At 38.4% G+C, this 25,367-nt stretch overlaps 2 protein-coding genes and 1 long non-coding RNA gene across 3 annotated transcripts; all 3 read left to right on the top strand.

Moving 5' to 3' along the window:
* Window positions 1–764: 764 nt before the first annotated feature.
* LOC111425578 (uncharacterized) lies at window positions 765–5,198 on the top strand. Its single transcript, XM_071196767.1, has 3 exons — window positions 765–1,127; window positions 1,190–5,029; window positions 5,100–5,198. Exons 1-3 carry the CDS (start codon window positions 765–767, stop codon window positions 5,196–5,198), a joined length of 4,302 nt encoding a protein of 1,433 aa, XP_071052868.1.
* A 14,450-nt stretch (window positions 5,199–19,648) lies between these two features.
* On the top strand, window positions 19,649–20,917 carry LOC139430115 (uncharacterized). Its single transcript, XM_071196766.1, has one exon. The coding sequence runs from the start codon at window positions 19,649–19,651 to the stop codon at window positions 20,915–20,917; it is 1,269 nt and encodes a 422-aa protein (XP_071052867.1).
* Window positions 20,918–22,080: 1,163 nt separating this feature from the next.
* Window positions 22,081–22,319, top strand: LOC139430015 (uncharacterized). The gene is made up of 2 exons (XR_011640582.1): window positions 22,081–22,157; window positions 22,215–22,319. It is a non-coding gene; the product is annotated as an uncharacterized lncRNA (long non-coding RNA).
* Window positions 22,320–25,367: the final 3,048 nt, after the last annotated feature.

Raw genomic sequence — 25,367 nt, 5'->3', positions numbered from 1 at the left:
GCGTATAACGTCATAATATCACGTTTTGGGTGCATTTTGTTTTTTATCTCCAACATGCTCCAAGATGTCATTTGGCGCCTGAATATCACAAATATGGTCAACAGAATTATCGGAACCGAAAGTGATAGAAAGTTCAAGCATGGCTCAAAACGGCGTATAACGGCAAAATATCACGTTTTGGGCACATTTTGTTTTTTATCTCCAACATTGTTGTAATTTGTATCTTGTTTATACACATTTTTGCATTTTTTATTTGTATTTAAATTAGTTTTCCGATTTGTCAAGAATCATAGCAATAAGAAGTTTTTGTTTTGTTTTCGTTGTTGTTGACAACAAGCGCGTCACTAATCAATAAGATTTCTGTAAGAGCGTCGTTTTGAGTCGTGTTGTACCTTCGTTATAATTAATAAATAATTCGTTACAACAAAAGCCAGCAAATCGTTATTCGTTACGAAGAAGTGTTAACCAGCGCTATAACATACGTTATATTATTCAACATGGTCCTTCGAGCCGGATTAAATTAATTATCGTCGTTTTTGAGATTATCATCAGTCGTGGTTGCCAAGCAACACAAACAGGAAAAATTTGGTGAGCTGGAATTCAAAGGAAATTCGGAAGAACCTTCGTCGGGACACGTTATCCACGGGCCGGAAGCATCCCCCTTTAAGTTTGAGCGTGTCGTAAGCATATAATCCTTTTTTTCCATTTCCTTTTCCCTTGCTTAAATTTGAATCAATTGAGTTGCGTTCATTTTACGTATTATCATGTCGGAAATAGAAACTTTAATAAAAAAACGTGGCATTGTCAAAGGCAAGCTAACTAATTTTTCAAAATTTGTTACTAAATCGAAATTAGATGATAAGGGTAGTCTCGATCAGACGTGGGTTTTTGAGTTGGAACAACGGTACGATCGTGCACTTAATTTAATTAGTGATTTCGAAATCATTCAGGAGAACATTGATTTAGTAAGCGCCGACGGGGAGGTGCAAGCGTTAGAACGAGAAAATTTTGAGACAGCTTTTTACGCAAGCACTGCGGAAGCCAAACGTATATTAACAAATAGCAAAAATTCTCGCAATTCTTCTCTCACTGTCAGTCCTGCTCCGGAGCAATGCGTAAAGTTACCGGTAATTGATTTACCTAAATTTAATGGAAATAATCATGGCTGGAATTTCACGATATTTTCGAGTCATTGATTCATAATAATCATGCCGTGAATGACGTTCAAAAATTCCATTATTTGTTATCAACTTTAACGGGTGAAGCTCGACAAGTAATTGCGAGTTTAGAAATTACCAATACAAACTATGATGTTGCGTGGGATTTAGTTTGCAGTCGATATAACAACCCTCGAATACTAGTGCAAAATCACATTAAGGCACTTTTTAAAATTGAAAGAATTACTTCCGTTAACTCGAATGTAATACGCACTTTAATTGATAACATTCGCAAACATTTACGTGCATTAAACACATTAAAGGAACCCACCGATAAATGGGACACATTAATTGTATATTTAGTTTCCACTAAATTGGATTTCGAATCAAACCGTGAATGGGAACATCAAAAAATACAGATTGATAAACCCACATTAGACGATTTATTGGATTGCTTAAAAGGTAGAGCTGATTTATTAGAATCACTTGAAGATAAAGGGCCGTCTAAATCGTTAGTTAAACATCAGTCAGCTACTAAAGCTAGATCATTTGTAGTTTCAAGGCAGATAGATGCAATAAAATGTGTTTTGTGCAAGGCCGAACATAATCTTCAACATTGCCCTGAATTTCTTCAACTTAACATACAAAAACGTATAGAGCAAGTAAAAAAATTGAAACTTTGTACGAATTGTCTTCGATTGGGTCACTTTATTAATCAATGTAGGTCGGGTCTATGTAAACAATGTAAATCTAAACACCACACCCTTCTGCATATCACATATAATCGTTCAGATTCGCAACAATCACCAACAACACAATTACAAACTCTCACATCTAGTTCATTAACAACTGTACAAACTTTATTATCAACTGTCACTTTACATGCATTTGATCGGCGAAATAAAAAACACACATTCCGTGCACTACTAGATCCAGGTAGTCAAAGTAGCTTCATAACGACAGATCTTCGCGAAAGGTTGCATCTCCCTGAAACAAAAACAAATATCAGCGTTACGGGAATAACTCAATCTAAATCTACAATTTCTAGTTCATGTTTGCTAAAAATACATTCGCATTGTACTAATTTTTCACTTCAAGTTACGTGTCTTGTCCTTCCAGTAATTACTAGTAATTTGCCTCAGTTCGCTATCGATGTTAATTCGTTAAAGATTCCTGCTCACCTACGCTTAGCTGATCCTGAGTTTTATAACCCAAATAGTATTGATATGTTGCTAGGCGCAGATTACTTTTGGGAATTGTTGTGCATAGGTCAAATCAAATTAGATGATGGACCGGTTATACAAAATACAAGGTTCGGGTGGATTGTTTCGGGTCCGGTTCAAACAAGCGCTGTGCCTTCTGTCCGGTGCAATTTAGTTCAAAGCGCACAGTCATCAAAACTTCACGAACAACTCACGCGTTTTTGGGAAGTTGAGTCGGTGAACGTACCCATTTCGCTATCGAAATCTGACGCGTTCTGTGAGAAACATTTTCAAGAAACGACCTCGCGAACGGATGACGGCCGATTCATAGTTACAATTCCAATCGATGGAGAACTTCATCAATTGGGCGAGTCGTACCACAATGCCAAAACACGCTTACTAAGTATGGAGCGTAAATTCAAGCGATTACCAGAATTCGGTAATAAATATCGCGAATTCATGCGAGAATACTCTGAATTAGGCCATATGCGTAGGGTAGTATCACCGCAGGAATCAGATAAAAATAATTACTATATACCCCACCACGGTGTTATAAACGAAAAAAGCGCAACCACAAAGTTACGAGTAGTGTTTGACGCGTCGTGCAATACATCCACCGGTTATTCTTTTAACAATCTGCAGGTTGTGGGTCCTACTATCCAACCAGATCTATTTAGCGCTCTAGTCCGGTACAGACAATATAGCATAGTTGTAGTATCAGATATTCAAAAAATGTATCGTGCATGCCTCGTTAACACGGAACAATTAAGGTTCCAACGTATTCTATGGCGCGATTCCGAAAATCTTCCAATAGAGGTTTACGAGTTAACCACTATTACCTACGGTACAGCATCAGCAAGTTACCTAGCGACTCGCTGTTTAAAGCAGTTAGGTTTAGAAAGCTCCGATCCAGTGATTGCTAACGTTATTAAGAATCATTTTTACGTAGACGATCTTCTTACGGGAGCGGATTCAGTTCAGAAAGTTATGTACATTATTGACGGAGTATCACTAACTTTGAATGCGGGTGGTTTCAAGCTACATAAATGGGTTTCTAACAATCCCGCAATATTACGTTGTGTATCAGATAGTAGAGCGGAAGATATAATAGACATGGGACGTAGAGAAAATACGCGTACGTTAGGTCTGATGTGGGATCCTCAGAAAGATGTCTTTAAATTTAACATTAGCAAAAACACAACTATGACACGGGTTACCAAACGATCTATTCTTTCTGAGATAGCTCAAATCTTCGATCCGTTAGGGTTATTGAGTCCTGTTATCATAAGGGCCAAAATTATCCTTCAACACATTTGGCAGGAGGGATTGGATTGGGATGTTTCACTTCCAAATCAAATTTACACACGTTGGTGTGAATTTCGTGACATGTTAGTTCTATTAAATTCCATTGAAATTCCACGTCATATTTCGTTAAAAAATGCGAATGAATTTGAACTACATGGATTTTCAGACGCATCAATTAAAGCATACGGAGCTTGTGTTTACTTACGAGCTACTAATTCTTATAATGATTGTTCGGTTCAATTAGTATGCGCAAAATCCAGAGTGGCTCCAATAAAACCTACTACGGTTCCGCGATTAGAACTGCTTGGTGCTTTGTTACTTACCGATCTTGTTAATAAAGTTAGAGCAGCTTTAAATCTAGAAATTAAAAGAGTAGTGTACTGGACGGACTCTAGTGTTCTGATAGGATGGCTAGGAACTGATCCTAGTAAATTACATACATTCGTAGGAAATCGCATTGCGCGAATTCTTGACTTATCGAGAGCGTCTGATTGGCGCTACGTTTCAACCGAGCACAACCCCGCAGACCCCGTTTCACGCGGTATAGACTCGGGAGCCCTCGCGGATTTAACAATATATTGGTGTGGTCCTGTATGGTTAAAGCAAGATGAGTCGTTATGGCCACGTAGAACGTTTCGTTCTGAAAGTTTACCGGAAATAAAGGTTAACGTTCTAAAAGCTACTATAATTGAAGAATGCGTTATTCCGTTCACGCGCTTTTCTACCCTATTTCGGCTACAACGTGTAATAGCATATTGTCTGCGGTTCATTAATAATTGTTCAAATAAATCTGATAAACGAACGGGTTCTTTAAAATGTTCGGAATTGAATGAAGCGCAAATTTACCTAATCAAATGTAGTCAACGAGACTCATTTCAGGATGAAATCAATCATTTGAGTGGCAAGGGCAGTTTGCCGCAGAAAAACGAACTAACTAAATTAAACGTATTTCTTGATCACACTGGTATTATGCGCGTAGGCGGTCGATTACGCAATTCGTCTTATAACGTTGATAAAAAGCACCCGATGCTACTTCATAGTAAACACGTGTTAACGCGGTTGATCTTCGAACACGAACACGTACAACTTCTTCATGCAGGTCCGCAACATTTACTAGCTTCAATACGGGATCGGTATTGGCCGATTGGGGGGAGAAATCTTGCCAAAAAGGTAATCTTTAATTGCATGCGTTGTTTTCGAGTAAAACCGCGGGTGTCGCAGCCTATTATGGGCGATTTACCATCGCAACGTGTTACTCCAGCACCTCCGTTCAGTACCACCGGCGTCGATTACGCTGGCCCGTTTCTTTTGAAAGATCGGAAAGGTCGCGGTTCTAAAACTTCAAAATGCTATATTTGTCTATTTGTATGCTTTATAACACGTGCTATACACCTTGAATTGGTGTCGGATTTGACTTCTGAATGTTTTATTGCAGCACTGCGGCGTTTTGTTGGTCGCCGTGGAAAGCCGTCTCAGATTTTTTCGGATAACGGTACCAATTTCGTCGGCGCGAATCGCGAGCTTCACGAGTTAGGAACGTTCCTACAAGGTTCCAATCAATTAACCGATGTGATTGAGAATGAGTCGATTAATTGGTCATTCATTCCCCCTAATTCGCCTCATTTCGGCGGTTTATGGGAGGCAGGCGTTAAAGCAACCAAATATCATTTAAAGCGGGTCGTTGGCAATGTAATACTTACCTTTGAACAATTTTATGCGCTGTTGATTCAAATTGAAGCTATCCTAAATTCTCGCCCTTTGTCACCCTTGTCCACGGATCCCAATGATTTAACACCCTTAACTCCTGCGCATTTCTTAATTGGGAGAACGCTTTCGGCCCCACCAGATCCAAGCCTGGATCACGTCAAGTTAAATCGGCTGTCCCACTATCAATATACGCAACGAATTCAGCAAGACTTTTGGAAGCGTTGGTCAAAGGAATACATTTCGGAACTCCAACGCCGTTCCAAGTGGTCAACTAAAACAGAGAATCTTAAAATTGATGAATTGGTTGTAGTAAAGGATGACAACTTACCAACATTGAAGTGGTTATATGGTCGCGTTATCGCTCTACACCCTGGATCCGATGGTATTGCAAGAGTTGCTACCGTACGCACCACCAACGGGATTATCAAGCGACCAACCAATAAACTTTGCCCGCTTCCAATGACAAATTAGTACTAATTTTGATATTATTTACTTTTTTTGTTATTGTTACCTTAGGTGATTGTCTATTAGATATAGACAATCAAATAATTTGTTATAATATGTTTTCTTTAGCGCTCCCCCCTCCCATATACTCACTAATTTTTTTTTTGAAAGGCAGTCCTTTCAAGGAGGGGGGCATGTTGTAATTTGTATCTTGTTTATACACATTTTTGCATTTTTTATTTGTATTTAAATTAGTTTTCCGATTTGTCAAGAATCATAGCAATAAGAAGTTTTTGTTTTGTTTTCGTTGTTGTTGACAACAAGCGCGTCACTAATCAATAAGATTTTTGTAAGAGCGTCGTTTTGAGTCGTGTTGTACCTACGTTATAATTAATAAATAATTCGTTACAACAAAAGCCAGCAAATCGTTATTCGTTACGAAGAAGTGTTAACCAGCGCTATAACATACGTTATATTATTCAACAAACATGCTCCAAGATGTCATTTGGCGCCTGAATATCACAAATATGGTCAACAGAATTATTGGAACCGAAAGTGATAGAAAGTTCAAGCATGGCTCAAAACGGCGTATAACGGCAAAATATCACGTTGTGGGCACATTTTGTTTTTTATCTCCAACATGCTCCAAGATGTCATTTGGCGCCTGAATATCACAAATATGATCAACAGAATTACCGGAGCCAAAAGTGATAGAAAGTTCAAACATGGCTCAGAACGGCGTATAACGTCATAATATCACGTTTTGGGCACATTTTGTTTTTTATCTCCAACATGCTCCAAGATGTCATTTGGCGCCTGAATATCACAAATATGATCAACAGAATTACCGGAGCCAAAAGTGATAGAAAGTTCAAACATGGCTCAGAACGGCGTATAACGTCATAATATCACGTTTTGGGCACATTTTGTTTTTTATCTCCAACTTGCTCCAAGATGTCATTTGGCGCCTGAATATCAAATATATGATCAACAGAATTATCGGAACCGAAAGTGATAGAAAGTTCAAACATGGCTCAGAACGGCGTATAACGTCATAATATCACGTTTTGGGCACATTTTGTTTTTTATCTCCAACATGCTCCAAGATGTCATTTGGCGCCTGAATATCACAAATATAATCAACAGAATTACCGGAGCCAAAAGTGATAGAAAGTTCAAACATGGCTCAGAACGGCGTATAACGTCATAATATCACGTTTTGGGCACATTTTGTTTTTTATCTCCAACATGCTCCAAGATGTCATTTGGCGCCTGAATATCACAAATATGATCAACAGAATTACCGGAGCCAAAAGTGATAGAAAGTTCAAACATGGCTCAGAACGGCGTATAACGTCATAATATCACGTTTTGGGCACATTTTGTTTTTTATCTCCAACTTGCTCCAAGATGTCATTTGGCGCCTGAATATCAAATATATGATCAACAGAATTATCGGAACCGAAAGTGATAGAAAGTTCAAACATGGCTCAGAACGGCGTATAACGTCATAATATCACGTTTTGGGCACATTTTGTTTTTTATCTCCAACATGCTCCAAGATGTCATTTGGCGCCTGAATATCACAAATATGGTCAACAGAATTATCGGAACCGAAAGTGATAGAAAGTTCAAGCATGGCTCAAAACGGCGTATAACGGCAAAATATCACGTTTTGGGCACATTTTGTTTTTTATCTCCAACATGCTCCAAGATGTCATTTGGCGCCTGAATATGACATATATGGTCAACAGAATTACCGGAACCGAAAGTGATAGAAAGTTCAAACATGGTTCAGAACGGCGTATAACGTCATAATATCACGTTGTGGGCACATTTTGTTTTTTATCTCCAACATGGTCCAAGATGTCATTTGGCGCCTGAATATCACAAATATGATCAACAGAATTACCGGAGCCAAAAGTGATAGAAAGTTCAAACATGGCTCAGAACGGCGTATAACGTCATAATATCACGTTTTGGGCACATTTTGTTTTTTATCTCCAACTTGCTCCAAGATGTCATTTGGCGCCTGAATATCAAATATATGGTCAACAGAATTATCGGAACCGAAAGTGATAGAAAGTTCAAACATGGCTCAGAACGGCGTATAACGTCATAATATGACGTTTTGGGCACATTTTGTTTTTTATCTCCAACATGCTCCAAGATGTCATTTGGCGCCTGAATATCACAAATATGGTCAACAGAATTATCGAAACCGAAAGTGATAGAAAGTTCAAGCATGGCTCAAAACGGCGTATAACGGCAAAATATCACGTTTTGGGCACATTTTGTTTTTTATCTCCAACATGCTCCAAGATGTCATTTGGCGCCTGAATATCACAAATATGATCAACAGAATTACCGGAGCCAAAAGTGATAGAAAGTTCAAACATGGCTCAGAACGGCGTATAACGTCATAATATCACGTTTTGGGCACATTTTGTTTTTTATCTCCAACTTGCTCCAAGATGTCATTTGGCGCCTGAATATCACAAATAAGGTCAACAGAATTATCGGAACCGAAAGTGATAGAAAGTTCAAACATGGCTCAAAACGGCGTATAACGTCATAATATCACGTTTTGGGCACATTTTCTTTTTTATCTCCAACATGCTCCAAGATGTCATTTGGCGCCTGAATATCAAATATATGGTCAACAGAATTACCGGAACCAAAAGTGATAGAAAGTTCAATCATGGCTCAAAACGGCGTATAACGTCATAATATCATGTTTTGGGCACATTTTGTTTTTTATCTCCAACATGCTCCAAGATGTCATTTGAGGCCTGAATATCACAAATATGGTCAACAGAATTATCGGAACCGAAAGTGATAGAAAGTTCAAACATGGCTCAAAACGGCGTATAACGTCATAATATCACGTTATGGGCACATTTTGTTTTTTATCTCCAACATGCTCCAAGATGTCATTTGACGCCTGAATATCAAATATATGGTCAACAGAATTACCGGAACCAAAAGTGATAGAAAGTTCAAACATGGCTCAAAACGGCGTATAACGTCATAATATCACGTTTTGGGCACATTTTGTTTTTTATCTCCAACATGCTCCAAGATGTCATTTGACGCCTGAATATCAAATATATGGTCAACAGAATTACCGGAACCAAAAGTGATAGAAAGTTCAAACATGGCTCAGAACGGCGTATAACGTCATAATATCACGTTTTGGGCACATTTTCTTTTTTATCTCCAACATGCTCCAAGATGTCATTTGACGCCTGAATATGACAAATATGGTCAACAGAATTACCGGAACCAAAAGTGATAGAAAGTTCAAACATGGCTCAGAACGGCGTATAACGTCATAATATCACGTTTGGGCACATTTTGTTTTTTATCTCCAACATGCTCCAAGATGTCATTTGACGCCTGAATATGACAAATATGGTCAACAGAATTACCGGAACCAAAAGTGATAGAAAGTTCAAACATGGCTCAGAACGGCGTATAACGTCATAATATCACGTTTTGGGCACATTTTGTTTTTTATCTCCAACATGCTCCAAGATGTCATTTGACGCCTGAATATGACAAATATGGTCAACAGAATTACCGGAACCAAAAGTGATAGAAAGTTCAAACATGGCTCAAAACGGCGTATAACGTCATAATATCACGTTTTGGGCACATTTTGTTTTTTATCTCCAACATGCTCCAAGATGTCATTTGGCGCCTGAATATCACAAATATGATCAACAGAATTACCGGAGCCAAAAATGATAGAAAGTTCAAACATGGCTCAGAACGGCGTATAACGTCATAATATCACGTTTTGGGCACATTTTGTTTTTTATCTCCAACATGCTCCAAGATGTCATTTGACGCCTGAATATCACAAATAAGGTCAACAGAATTATCGGAACCGAAAGTGATAGAAAGTTCAAACATGGCTCAAAACGGCGTATAACGTCATAATATCACGTTTTGGGCACATTTTCTTTTTTATCTCCAACATGCTCCAAGATGTCATTTGACGCCTGAATATCAAATATATGGTCAACAGAATTACCGGAACCAAAAGTGATAGAAAGTCCAAACATGGCTCAAAACGGCGTATAACGTCATAATATCACGTTTTGGGCACATTTTGTTTTTTATCTCCAACATGCTCCAAGATGTCATTTGGTGCCTGAATATCACAAATATGATCAACAGAATTACCGGAACCAAAAGTGATAGAAAGTTCAAACATGGCTCAGAACGGCGTATAACGTCATAATATCACGTTTTGGGCACATTTTGTTTTTTATCTCCAACATGTTCCAAGATGTCATTTGGCGCCTGAATATCACAAATATGGTCAACAGAATTATCGGAACCGAAAGTGATAGAAAGTTCAAGCATGGCTCAAAACGGCGTATAACGGCAAAATATCACGTTTTGGGCACATTTTGTTTTTTATCTCCAACATGCTCCAAGATGTCATTTGGCGCCTGAATATCACATATATGGTCAACAGAATTACCGGAACCGAAAGTGATAGAAAGTTCAAACATGGTTCAGAACGGCGTATAACGTCATAATATCACGTTTTGGGCACATTTTGTTTTTTATCTCCAACATGCTCCAAGATGTCATTTGGCGCCTGAATATCACAAATATGATCAACAGAATTACCGGAACCGAAAGTGATAGAAAGGTCAAACATGGCTCAGAACGGCGTATAACGTCATAATATCACGTTTTGGGCACATTTTGTTTTTTATCTCCAACATGCTCCAAGATGTCATTTGGCGCCTGAATATCACATATATGGTCAACAGAATTACCGGAACCGAAAGTGATAGAAAGTTCAAACATGGCTCAGAACGGCGTATAACGTCATAATATCACGTTTTGGGCACATTTTGTTTTTTATCTCCAACATGCTCCAAGATGTCATTTGGCGCCTGAATATCACATATATGGTCAACAGAATTACCGGAACCGAAAGTTCAAACATGGCTCAGAACGGCGTATAACGTCATAATATCACGTTTTGGGCACATTTTGTTTTTTATCTCCAACATGCTCCAAGATGTCATTTGGCGCCTGAATATCACAAATATGATCAACAGAATTACCGGAGCCAAAAGTGATAGAAAGTTCAAACATGGCTCAGAACGCCGTATAACGTCATAATATCACGTTTTGGGCACATTTTGTTTTTTATCTCCAACATGCTCCAAGATGTCATTTGACGCCTGAATATCACAAATATGGTCAACAGAATTATCGGAACCGAAAGTGATAGAAAGTTCAAACATGGCTCAAAACGGCGTATAACGTCATAATATCACGTTTTGGGCACATTTTGTTTTTTATCTCCAACTTGCTCCAAGATGTCATTTGGCGCCTGAATATCAAATATATGGTCAACAGAATTACCGGAACCAAAAGTGATAGAAAGTTCAAACATTGCTCAAAACGGCGTGTAACATAATAATATCACGTTTTGGGCACATTTTGTTTTTTATCTCCAACATGCTCCAAGATGTCATTTGGTGCCTGAATGTCATAAATATGATCAACAGAATTACCGGAACCAAAAGTGATAGAAAGTTCAAACATGGCTCAGAACGGCGTATAACGTCATAATATCACGTTTTGGGCACATTTTGTTTTTTATCTCCAACATGCTCCAAGATGTCATTTGGTGCTTGAATATCACAAATATGATCAACAGAATTGCCGGAACCGAAAGTGATAGAAAGTTCAAGCATGGCTCAAAACGGCGTATAACGGCAAAATATCACGTTTTGGGCACATTTTGTTTTTTATCTCCAACATGCTCCAAGATGTCATTTGCGCCTGAATATCACATATATGGTCAACAGAATTACCGGAACCGAAAGTGACAGAAAGTTCAAACATGGCTCAAAACGGCGTATAACTTCATAATATCACGTTTTGGGCACATTTTGTTTTTTATCTCCAACATGCTCCAAGATGTCATTTGGCGCCTGAATATCACAAATATGGTCAACAGAATTACCGAAACCGAAAGTGATAGAAAGTTCAAACATGGCTCAGAACGGCGTATAACGTCATAATATCACGTTTTGGGCACATTTTGTTTTTTATCTCCAACATGCTCCAAGATGTCATTTGGCTCCTGAATTTCACAAATATGATCAACAGAATTACCGGAACCAAAAGTGATAGAAAGGTCAAACATGGCTCAGAACGGCGTATAACGTCATAATATCACGTTTTGGGCACATTTTGTTTTTTATCTAAAACATGCTCCAAGATGTCATTTGGCGCCTGAATATCACAAATATGATCAACAGAATTACCGGAGCCAAAAGTGATAGAAAGTTCAAACATGGCTCAGAACGGCGTATAACGTCATAATATCACGTTTTGGGCACATTTTGTTTTTTATCTCCAACATGCTCCAAGATGTCATTTGACGCCTGAATATCACAAATATGGTCAACAGAATTATCGGAACCGAAAGTGATAGAATGTTCAAACATGGCTCAAAACGGCGTATAACGTCATAATATCACGTTTTGGGCACATTTTGTTTTTTATCTCCAACTTGCTCCAAGATGTCATTTGGCGCCTGAATATCAAATACATGGTCAACAGAATTACCGGAACCAAAAGTGATAGAAAGTTCAAACATGGCTCAAAACGGCGTATAACGTCATAATATCACGTTTTGGGCACATTTTGTTTTTTATCTCCAACATGCTCCAAGATGTCATTTGACGCCTGAATATCAAATATATGGTCAACAGAATTACCGGAACCAAAAGTGATAGAAAGTCCAAACATGGCTCAAAACGGCGTATAACGTCATAATATCACGTTTTGGGCACATTTTGTTTTTTATCTCCAACATGCTCCAAGATGTCATTTGGTGCCTGAATATCACAAATATGATCAACAGAATTACCGGAACCAAAAGTGATAGAAAGTTCAAACATGGCTCAGAACGGCGTATAACGTCATAATATCACGTTTTGGGCACATTTTGTTTTTTATCTCCAACATGTTCCAAGATGTCATTTGGAGCCTGAATATCACAAATATGGTCAACAGAATTATCGGAACCGAAAGTGATAGAAAGTTCAAGCATGGCTCAAAACGGCGTATAACGGCAAAATATCACGTTTTGGGCACATTTTGTTTTTTATCTCCAACATGCTCCAAGATGTCATTTGGCGCCTGAATATCACATATATGGTCAACAGAATTACCGGAACCGAAAGTGATAGAAAGTTCAAACATGGTTCAGAACGGCGTATAACGTCATAATATCACGTTTTGGGCACATTTTGTTTTTTATCTCCAACATGCTCCAAGATGTCATTTGGCGCCTGAATATCACAAATATGATCAACAGAATTACCGGAACCGAAAGTGATAGAAAGGTCAAACATGGCTCAGAACGGCGTATAACGTCATAATATCACGTTTTGGGCACATTTTTTTTTAAATCTCCAACATGCTCCAAGATGTCATTTGGCGCCTGAATATCACATATATGGTCAACAGAATTACCGGAACCGAAAGTGATAGAAAGTTCAAACATGGCTCAGAACGGCGTATAACGTCATAATATCACGTTTTGGGCACATTTTGTTTTTTATCTCCAACATGCTCCAAGATGTCATTTGGCGCCTGAATATCACATATATGGTCAACAGAATTACCGGAACCGAAAGTGATAGAAAGTTCAAACATGGCTCAGAACGGCGTATAACGTCATAATATCACGTTTTGGGCACATTTTGTTTTTTATCTCCAACATGCTCCAAGATGTCATTTGGCGCCTGAATATCACAAATATGATCAACAGAATTACCGGAGCCAAAAGTGATAGAAAGTTCAAACATGGCTCAGAACGGCGTATAACGTCATAATATCACGTTTTGGGCACATTTTGTTTTTTATCTCCAACTTGCTCCAAGATGTCATTTGGCGCCTGAATATCAAATACATGGTCAACAGAATTACCGGAACCAAAAGTGATAGAAAGTTCAAACATGGCTCAAAACGGCGTATAACGTCATAATATCACGTTTTGGGCACATTTTGTTTTTTATCTCCAACATGCTCCAAGATGTCATTTGACGCCTGAATATCAAATATATGGTCAACAGAATTACCGGAACCAAAAGTGATAGAAAGTCCAAACATGGCTCAAAACGGCGTATAACGTCATAATATCACGTTTTGGGCACATTTTGTTTTTTATCTCCAACATGCTCCAAGATGTCATTTGGTGCCTGAATATCACAAATATGATCAACAGAATTACCGGAACCAAAAGTGATAGAAAGTTCAAACATGGCTCAGAACGGCGTATAACGTCATAATATCACGTTTTGGGCACATTTTGTTTTTTATCTCCAACATGTTCCAAGATGTCATTTGGCGCCTGAATATCACAAATATGGTCAACAGAATTATGGGAACCGAAAGTGATAGAAAGTTCAAGCATAGCTCAAAACGGCGTATAACGGCAAAATATCACGTTTTGGACACATTTTGTTTTTTATCTCCAACATGCTCCAAGATGTCATTTGGCGCCTGAATATCACAAATATGATCAACAGAATTACGGGAACCGAAAGTGATAGAAAGTTCAAACATGGTTCAGAACGGCGTATAACGTCATAATATCACGTTTTGGGCACATTTTGTTTTTTATCTCCAACATGCTCCAAGATGTCATTTGGCGCCTGAATATCACAAATATGATCAACAGAATTACCGGAACCGAAAGTGATAGAAAGTTCAAACATGGTTCAGAACGGCGTATAACGTCATAATATCACGTTTTGGGCACATTTTGTTTTTTATCTCCAACATGCTCCAAGATGTCATTTGGCGCCTGAATATCACAAATATGATCAACAGAATTACCGGAACCAAAAGTGATAGAAAGGTCAAACATGGCTCAGAACGGCGTATAACGTCATAATATCACGTTTTGGGCACATTTTGTTTTTTATCTCCAACATGCTCCAACATGTCAATTGAGGCCTGAATATCACAAATATGGTCAACAGAATTATCGGAACCGAAAGTGATAGAAAGTTCAAACATGGCTCAAAACGGCGTATAACGTCATAATATCACGTTTTGGGCACATTTTGTTTTTTATCTCCAACATGCTCCAAGATGTCATTTGGCGCCTGAATATCACAAATATGGTCAACAGAATTATCGGAACCGAAAGTGATAGAAAGTTCAAACATGGCTCAAAACGGCGTATAACGTCATAATATCACGTTTTGGGCACATTTTGTTTTTTATCTCCAACATGCTCCAAGATGTCATTTGACGCCTGAATATCAAATATATGGTCAACAGAATTACCGGAACCAAAAGTGATAGAAAGTTCAAACATGGCTCAAAACGGCGTATAACGTCATAATATCACGTTTTGGGCACATTTTGTTTTTTATCTCCAACATGCTCCAAGATGTCATTTGGCGCCTGAATATCACAAATATGGTCAACAGAATTATCGGAACCGAAAGTGATAGAAAGTTCAAACATGGCTCAAAACGGCGTATAACGTCATAATATCACGTTTTGGGCACATTTTGTTTTTTATCTCCAACATGCTCCAAGATGTCATTTGACGCCTGAATATCAAATATATGGTCAACAGAATTACCGGAACCAAAAGTGATAGAAAGTTCAAACATGGCTCAAAACGGCGTATAACGTCATAATATCACGTTTTGGGCACATTTTGTTTTTTATCTCCAACATGCTCCAAGATGTCATTTGACGCCTGAATATCAAATATATGGTCAACAGAATTACCGGAACCAAAAGTGATAGAAAGTTCAAACATGGCTCAAAACGGCGTATAACGTCATAATATCACGTTTTGGGCACATTTTGTTTTTTATCTCCAACATGCTCCAAGATGTCATTTGGCGCCTGAATATCACAAATATGGTCAACAGAATTATCGGAACCGAAAGTGATAGAAAGTTCAAACATGGCTCAAAACGGCGTATAACGTCATAATATCACGTTTTGGGCACATTTTGTTTTTTATCTCCAACATGCTCCAAGATGTCATTTGGCGCCTGAATATCACAAATATGGTCAACAGAATTATCGGAACCGAAAGTGATAGAAAGTTCAAACATGGCTCAAAACGGCGTATAACGTCATAATATCACGTTTTGGGCACATTTTGTTTTTTATCTCCAACATGCTCCAAGATGTCATTTGACGCCTGAATATCAAATATATGGTCAACAGAATTACCGGAACCAAAAGTGATAGAAAGTTCAAACATGGCTCAAAACGGCGTATAACGTCATAATATCACGTTTTGGGCACATTTTGTTTTTTATCTCCAACATGCTCCAAGATGTCATTTGGCGCCTGAATATCACAAATATGGTCAACAGAATTATCGGAACCGAAAGTGATAGAAAGTTCAAACATGGCTCAAAACGGCGTATAACGTCATAATATCACGTTTTGGGCACATTTTGTTTTTTATCTCCAACATGCTCCAAGATGTCATTTGGCGCCTGAATATCACAAATATGGTCAACAGAATTATCGGAACCGAAAGTGATAGAAAGTTCAAACATGGCTCAAAACGGCGTATAACGTCATAATATCACGTTTTGGGCACATTTTGTTTTTTATCTCCAACATGCTCCAAGATGTCATTTGACGCCTGAATATCAAATATATGGTCAACAGAATTACCGGAACCAAAAGTGATAGAAAGTTCAAACATGGCTCAAAACGGCGTATAACGTCATAATATCACGTTTTGGGCACATTTTGTTTTTTATCTCCAACATGCTCCAAGATGTCATTTGGCGCCTGAATATCACAAATATGGTCAACAGAATTATCGGAACCGAAAGTGATAGAAAGTTCAAACATGGCTCAAAACGGCGTATAACGTCATAATATCACGTTTTGGGCACATTTTGTTTTTTATCTCCAACATGCTCCAAGATGTCATTTGGCGCCTGAATATCACAAATATGGTCAACAGAATTATCGGAACCGAAAGTGATAGAAAGTTCAAACATGGCTCAAAACGGCGTATAACGTCATAATATCACGTTTTGGGCACATTTTGTTTTTTATCTCCAACATGCTCCAAGATGTCATTTGACGCCTGAATATCAAATATATGGTCAACAGAATTACCGGAACCAAAAGTGATAGAAAGTTCAAACATGGCTCAAAACGGCGTATAACGTCATAATATCACGTTTTGGGCACATTTTGTTTTTTATCTCCAACATGCTCCAAGATGTCATTTGACGCCTGAATATCAAATATATGGTCAACAGAATTACCGGAACCAAAAGTGATAGAAAGTTCAAACATGGCTCAAAACGGCGTATAACGTCATAATATCACGTTTTGGGCACATTTTGTTTTTTATCTCCAACATGCTCCAAGATGTCATTTGGCGCCTGAATATCACAAATATGGTCAACAGAATTATCGGAACCGAAAGTGATAGAAAGTTCAAACATGGCTCAAAACGGCGTATAACGTCATAATATCACGTTTTGGGCACATTTTGTTTTTTATCTCCAACATGCTCCAAGATGTCATTTGACGCCTGAATATCAAATATATGGTCAACAGAATTACCGGAACCAAAAGTGATAGAAAGTTCAAACATGGCTCAAAACGGCGTATAACGTCATAATATCACGTTTTGGGCACATTTTGTTTTTTATCTCCAACATGCTCCAAGATGTCATTTGACGCCTGAATATCAAATATATGGTCAACAGAATTACCGGAACCAAAAGTGATAGAAAGTTCAAACATGGCTCAAAACGGCGTATAACGTCATAATATCACGTTTTGGGCACATTTTGTTTTTTATCTCCAACATGCTCCAAGATGTCATTTGACGCCTGAATATCAAATATATGGTCAACAGAATTACCGGAACCAAAAGTGATAGAAAGTTCAAACATGGCTCAAAACGGCGTATAACGTCATAATATCACGTTTTGGGCACATTTTGTTTTTTATCTCCAACATGCTCCAAGATGTCATTTGGCGCCAGAATATCACATATATGGTCAACAGAATTATCGGAACCGAAAGTGATAGAAAGTTCAAGCATGGCTCAAAACGGCGTATAACGGCATAATATCACGTTTTGGGCACATTTTGTTTTTTATCTCCAACATGCTCCAAGATGTCATTTGGCGCCAGAATATCACATATATGGTCAACAGAATTATTATAAAAACCGTAAACGAAGCAAAAATAGCAAGGGAGCAGTTACAAGAAGCCGAACGTCACAATCGGGCTATGGAACCAAAAGCGATCGGCAGCGGTTTGTATATTAAACCATATAAGCAAGGTTGCGGACTAGTCATGAAAACGGTATCACGAAAATCAAAGCGACTAAAACGCACCAAGAGGGCGAACAAAATTGGTACAGGAATGTTTATTAATCCATATAAAAAGGGTTGTGGTTATAAAACTGTAGCAAAAAACTAATAAAAATACCCCAACATTCTTTAACGGATGTAGAGTTAAGGCGATATGCACGAGCGCTTGATCTGTTAAACTTTCGTGGGGTGTACATGAGAAACAATTTACCGAAGAAAATCCGAAAACGAGAGAGTGGGATAATAAATCTTGATAATCGTACGGGTCCCGGTACTCACTGGACAGCTTACAACAAGGATGGTGTAAATGTTAACTACTTTGACAGTTATGGAGATTTACGACCACCGATTGAAGTGGAGAAGTATTTTATATCGGATGGGGGGAGAAATATTGTGAGGTATAATTATCGGCTATATCAAAAAGAAGATCAAACAAATTGTGGACAATTGTGTTTCTTAGATAGTTTAAATACCAAGGAAGTATCCGTGTAAGATTAGTCTTGAGAACAACAATGGAACAAGATACAATACATACAAGTTATACATTTACGCTCACCGGAAGGGGATCGGAGTTGTCTTGTAACTTTAACCCACCGATTTATTTGAATGAACTCGGTACATACGAGTTAGCTCTTTTAAATTTCGAAACGTTCAATACGTTACCTAATATCGATTCAACAAACAATATTTTACAATATGAAGATCATATGGGAAATTTTACAGAGAATATTGAAATACCGCTAGGAACATACGATATTAACGATATTAACGAATACGTTAAAAAAACATTAACAGCGAGGAATATTCTCAGCGTGACTACACCGGGTACACAGATACGCATAAGAGGTAATAATAATACGCAACGTACTGAGATAAAAACAAACCGGCGAATAAATTTTGCTAGCGATAATTCAATCGGTTCCTTACTTGGTTTTAACCCTAAAGTTATACCTAAAAACACGATAACAGAATCGGATCATATCGTGAATATAAACAAAACGAATGCATTACAAATTTATTGTAATTTGAGCTCCGGATCGTATACGAATGGACAACCCATGCACGTGTTGTATTATTTCTTCCCGAACGTACTGGCTGGTTTTAAAATAATAGAAGCTCCGCAACAACCGATTTACTTACCTGTTACAACGAACGTGATTAGTACCTTAATAGTACGCATACTTGATCAGGACGGTCAGTTGGTAAACTTCAGAGACGAAGAAGTGACCGTGAGAGTGCACTTGAAATCGGTGTGAGTAGTAGGGTATTTAATATGGGTATAGTGTACGACGTTCGAAGAAAAGCACAGGAAAGTCTGGGTGATAGAGTAATGTATAAAACGGTACGAAAGGATGTAAAACCTAACAGTAAGCGAAAATCAACTAGCCAGTTAACACGCGTCAATCGTCAGTATTTAAGCAACTTAGGTTTTCAACTACTATAAATGGAGTCCTTAAACGTCACGGAGAAAATAAAAGTAGATAACTCGATTGTAAGTTACGAATATCATTCCCATCAACCGTTTGGTTCTACTAGCTTCGGTAACAATGATGAAATTCGTATAGGCATACCCGAAATAGACAATTACACATTGCCTCATGAAAGTTTTTTGTATGTGGAAGGGAGCGTACGTAAACTGGATGCGAGTGGTAAAGCAACAAAAGATGCTAGTGCAACTGCAAAATTGCAACTGCAAAATAATCCTGTAGCGTTTATGTTCAGTGATATTCGCTATCTTATAAATGGTGTTCAAATAGATGGAGTGAGAAACGTGGGGCTAACATCATGTATGAAAGGATACTTTTCGTATACCCCTCACGATATAATAAAGTTGGCGAACGCAGGTTGGAACATGGGCGAGGATCTGCTAGGTCAAGTGGTCCCAACATCCACTGTAACGGATGTAATAATGGATAAAAATGGAAATTTTGGATTGAGTGTACCGCTAAAGACATTAATAGGGTTTGCTGAAGATTTTAAAACAATTGTGATGAATGTGAGACAAGAGCTAGTGTTAATTCGTAATAATGATGATAATGATGTGCTTGTGAATACGGTAGAAGAACCGTTACAGTTAAAAATCGATAAAGTTGTGTGGAGAATGCCCCATCTAGCCCTAGGCTTACGAGAACAATTAGCTCTAACAAAAATAGCAGGACGAAATATTGATCTGCAAATACCTTTTCGCAGTTGGGAAGTACATGAATATCCTTCTTTACCTCAAACAACAAAGCATTCATGGGCTGTGAAAACAGCTCCGCAGTTGGAAACACCTAGATTTATAATAATTGGGTTTCATACAAAGAAGAAAGGAAAACAGTTGGCGAACATGGCAACCTTTGATAATGTAAAACTCACCAATTTGACGGTATTCCTAAACGGTGAACGCTACCCATACGATAATCTGAACGTGGACTTTGATAGTAATCGTGTCGCAGTGTTATATGACATGTATACACGCTTTCAAAAGTCCTACTATGGGAAGGAAGGAGAACCATTACTCACTCCGAAACAATTTATTGAAAATTATCCACTGATTGGAATTGATTGTACATATCAAGCAGAAGCGCTACACAAAAGTGGGGTAGAAATACGGATAGAATTTACGACAAAAAATCCGATTCCTGATGGTACCACAGCATACTGTTTAGTTTTACATGATAAGGCGTTTCAATATTCTCCACTAACAAAAATCGTCAAACAAATGACTTGAGTATGGGGAAAGAAGGGTTGGTAGTGTGTAGTTGGATCGGATCCTGAACCGCATCGCACCCGTAGCTCATCATCCGAAATGTGAGACTTCTATATTCAGCGTAAACAAAAAAAAGTCGTAGAGTATAAGTTGTGCGACAGATTTCTACGGCTGCATAGTATGGATAATCGTGTTGATGTACGGAAGCAAGATGTATTCAAATAAAACTCAATACATAATTCTCGATATACAAGGTTTCATGGTCAACGAAGATCAGTTCGTACCTAAAGAATTAGCATCATGTGATAGTAACAAATGCATAACCCACCACGTTTTTCAACCGAGTAGCAGTATAGCTTCATTACCATCTAAATATAGGAATACTGCAAACTGGTTAATGACACATCATCATTGCATCGACTGGAAAGTTGGTTTTATCCATCCAATGGAATTCGACGCCATAGTCAAATATCTGTGTCGGAATGTCAAGAAAGTGTATGTTAAAGGACCTGAAAAAATTAAATTTTTAAGACATATTATTTCCGCGCCGATATTTGCGTTGGAAGGTAGTATCTATAAACTTGAGATGGGTATACCGAGCTGTGCTTTTCACTCGCGACGAAGAAGTATGTGCGCTCTTTCCAATGTACGCCACTTACAAGAAGTTGTCGAAGAGGGGGTGCAAAACAAGGATGCGAAAGACAGTCGGTGACTATAAGCAGAGACAAGTCGTAATGGGGGATAGTTAAGAGCTGGTTGCGATGGAACAAGTGTTCACTGTGTTTGGGTGTTGGCCACTTACATCTGCCAAGAAAGTGTACAGCGTAATGAAAAAACATGAACGAGATGCCTCATTTGCGAACATTCCAGCTCGTGATTTAAAATATTTACCAACACAGTATTATTTTGATAAAGTACCATCTATGGAATTACGAAGAATTTGGACCCAACTACCGTTCGCCTACCAGCAATCGAAAATGTTACAAATGAAGTTACCGTGTCTTGAACATTATAATAATGATTGTGCGGAAACTCATTTCGATGGACCACCACCACCTAAAATGCATTGTATTAAATGTACGTTAGAAAAGAAATAAATGTTATTTTTTTATCCATATTGATGAGTTTTATATAAAGAAACCTCTTCACCTCACCCTCCCCCCCTTCCCCACCTCCCCAGGTATTAATTGTTATACGCTGAGAAAAGTGGTTCTTCAGCGCATTGCAAACCTGTCAGACGTGATAGAAAACCATTTGAAAAGTAAGTTACATCAATCAGTTTATCGGTTTTCTTCATGTATGTTTGTGATGATTTCAGACATTAATTGTTATACGCTGAGAAAAGTGGTTCTTCAGCGCATTGCAAACTTGTCAGACGTGAGCGAACGTATAATTTTAATAAAATAATCCAAATTTTTTGTAACCCTTTTGATTCCTTGAAGTCTTTCCCATTATGCTTCACTTAATTGGTAACAGCCACGCTCGTGCAAGCGATAATACCGATGGTATGACCGACCCACTGGTTGCCGTGCTGCAATAACGACAGTACGAATGTTGTTGAGTCAAGCCTACCGTCGTTACCATTATATTGCAGCGGCAACTTTGACGGTTTGAGTCGTACCATGCAGGATTTCACAACAGACCCACCACTGTACGAGCAAATAATGAATGAGCTCCGGTCCCAGCCAGGGGACGACAATGGTGCGATTGTTACCACCAGTCCAACCTTGTCGTCCTACGGCTTAACTCGCATCAGTATGGAGATACGAGAAGAAGGAACATATCAGGAAGTTGTTGTGCCACATGAACCTGCTACCAATCAGGCCGACGTGGTACAACCACTTCCAGATATTGTACATACGGATGTCACAAGTCAAGCACCTGCTGAAAACCAGGTGCTTGCGGCACCGTCTGTACCAGCGACGGAAGACGTATCCCAACTCTCCGATAGGATATGTGTTTCGCCTGTCTTCTCGAGTGGACCCATACGGTACACATCCCGCCGTATAAAAAAACGCGTCAACTTGTTGTCAAGGGGTTGCGTGAAACAAACTACCCGCCCAAACCCTTCTCCTGCTTCACAAGACTCCTGTAGATTGCTGCGCAACGCATTAGCCAAACTTCCGCGTAACACACGAAGAGTACCTACACTCGCTACAGTAACCAGACCTGCAACGGTGGTTACATCTCCGCCAGAGGTGACCATCGACATCAGTGACAGCCCGCCAACTATCACAACTATCCCACCACAAAATGTGGTGTTCCCACCACCTTTACCTATCCCTACTATCCCGCAGAGGCAAAATCTTCCAGCTGTAAATACCGCACATCCCGACCCATGGGTTGATGCGTTTCTGCATTCAACAACCGACTTGGCAAGCAGTCTTTTGTCCCAAGAGGATTTTTTCATCTTGGGCTTGAAACCTCAATTGCAAACCAAAGTGACAAAACCAAAGCGCCACTTCGTGAACGCGTTGAATGCAGTAAATCAGAATCCCACCGTCTGCTTTGCTGCTTCTTCAAACATCCTTAACATGTACAACACCAAAATTAACCTGTATAAGTCCCTTCTCAGGCTGCTGCCTGACAACGGTTAATAGCGTTTTTTTTTGAAGCTCGTTCAGTTTTTTTGTCTCTTGCAGTGTTAACGTTGCAGGAGTTGGCTATGGAGAGCGTTAATTCGACGATTTCCCGTAAAGACCGTACGTTGCGGTTAGTAGATGTTTTACCAAAGACTCTACTACTAAACGTAATGTACAGCTGGGACATATGCTTCTGGCGTCGAATATCCCGAAAGGGCGATCGAATCAATCTTGGGGAGGTTTGCTTCCCCACCGTGGAACGCTTTGGAAAGAAAATGTCGCAAGGCACCGTACATAAGTTGTTCCACGGTTCTCCGGTTGATTGGAGTTCAACTTTCGGAGTGGGTCTTCAGTATCAAGCAAGGTATGTTTTTTATGAATCACATTTGGGCAACCTTTGCTATCGTTGTCGACGCCGCCTACACCATATTAGTATAACGAACGTTTTACAACTGGATTGTCGTGTGAAATTGCGCTCGAAAATAAAGTATGCATCTTCTGAACGATTGCAGACTATTATTTTAAATAAAAAATATTGGTGTGCGATGTGTTGTCGTGTGTCTTTGTTTCGAGTCTGTTTTAAACCACAACTTGAGGAGGATCAAAGTACTGAGGAATTGTCGGAGGGATGTCTCAGCAACTAATATGTTGTAGGTGGTTTTTTCAAATTTGTACACCATCCTTGTATGATACTGAAAATCGTTCGAATTGATGATATGACAACAAGTTCGCTTCCTTTTCACCTTTTCCGCTCCCATGCTTTTGTTTATATGTATTATTAATTATTTATTTGAATATTTACCGTATCTACTTATTGTTACCGCTCCCATGCTTTTGTTAATATGTATTATTAATTACTTATTTGAATATTTACCGTATCTACTTATTGTTAATTTAATACTAAGTAGTGTAAATTGTACTGTGACTTACACTGCTTTATTTTGTTTAATCACATAACCCACTGTGAATAACCCACTGGTGGTTCTACTACATCAACCATACAGATACTTTTGAAATCATGATAATAAATAATTTTGTAAATTTATGTATACCACGTCTTATTGTAAAATAAATATTGTGTAATATTACGCACGCTTTAAATAACTTTCAAACTCAATGTTAACAGTTTATATAGTTAAAGTGTTGTAAACCATTATTTTGAAACAATGATAATAAATAATCTGCTGAAATTTTTTGTATGCTACATTTTATGATAAAATAAACATTGTTTTCTACTACGACTTCATTTCTTGTTAATCTCCCGTTCAAGTATCACCCGTCAGCATGGTTGAAGACGTTAAGTTTGTTAGCCAACCTTTAACACTACCAATCTGTAATCTTCATAACGACTTCGCTGCAAATAAATTTAAACGACATAGCGAATTATTTGGTGGGGAATGTAAACGTGGTTTGATAATTGGTTCTTCGGGTGCCGGAAAAACAAACGTAATGTTAACTTTATTGACAGCTCTCAACGGGTTGCGCTTTTTGAATGTATATTTGTGCTCTAATTCACTCTACCAAATCAAATACGAATTTCTACGACAATTACTTAAACCTATCCGCTCTTGCGGCTATTATGAATACTCAGATGTCGGACGATTTCTACCACCGTCAAAGGTGAAAGAATATTCAATTATTATTTTTGATGATATTGCTCCTACAGAGCAACAGATTATCAAGGAATATTTTTCATACGGTCGTCATAGAAACGTTGATACTTTTTTACTCGCTCAAAGTTATAGCGCCATTTCCAAGCAGCTTTTACGTGACAATTGCAACCTTTTAGTTTTATTTAAACAAGATCTCACTAACTTGAAACATATTTACAACGATCATTTGCTAGGGGACATTACGTGGGATGATTTTGTCAGAATTTGTCGAACTTG

Source organism: Onthophagus taurus, chromosome 6 (genome assembly GCF_036711975.1).
Source record: "Onthophagus taurus isolate NC chromosome 6, IU_Otau_3.0, whole genome shotgun sequence".
Taxonomy (NCBI): Eukaryota; Metazoa; Arthropoda; class Insecta; order Coleoptera; family Scarabaeidae; genus Onthophagus; species Onthophagus taurus.
The sequence above is the reverse complement of the archived record's forward strand: the minus strand, read 5'-3'. Positions and strand labels throughout refer to the sequence as shown.

Excerpts from the sequence above, each read along its gene's own strand:
- LOC111425578 (XM_071196767.1), top strand. The coding sequence starts at position 765 with ATGTCGGAAATAGAAACTTTAATAAAAAAACGTGGCATTGTCAAAGGC. Across the intron at positions 1,128-1,189 it reads AGCAATGCGTAAAGTTACCG|TCATTGATTCATAATAATCA; the intron begins GTAATTGATTTA and ends GATATTTTCGAG. Across the intron at positions 5,030-5,099 it reads AATGCTATATTTGTCTATTT|CACTGCGGCGTTTTGTTGGT; the intron begins GTATGCTTTATA and ends GTTTTATTGCAG.
- LOC139430115 (XM_071196766.1), top strand. The coding sequence starts at position 19,649 with ATGGAGTCCTTAAACGTCACGGAGAAAATAAAAGTAGATAACTCGATT.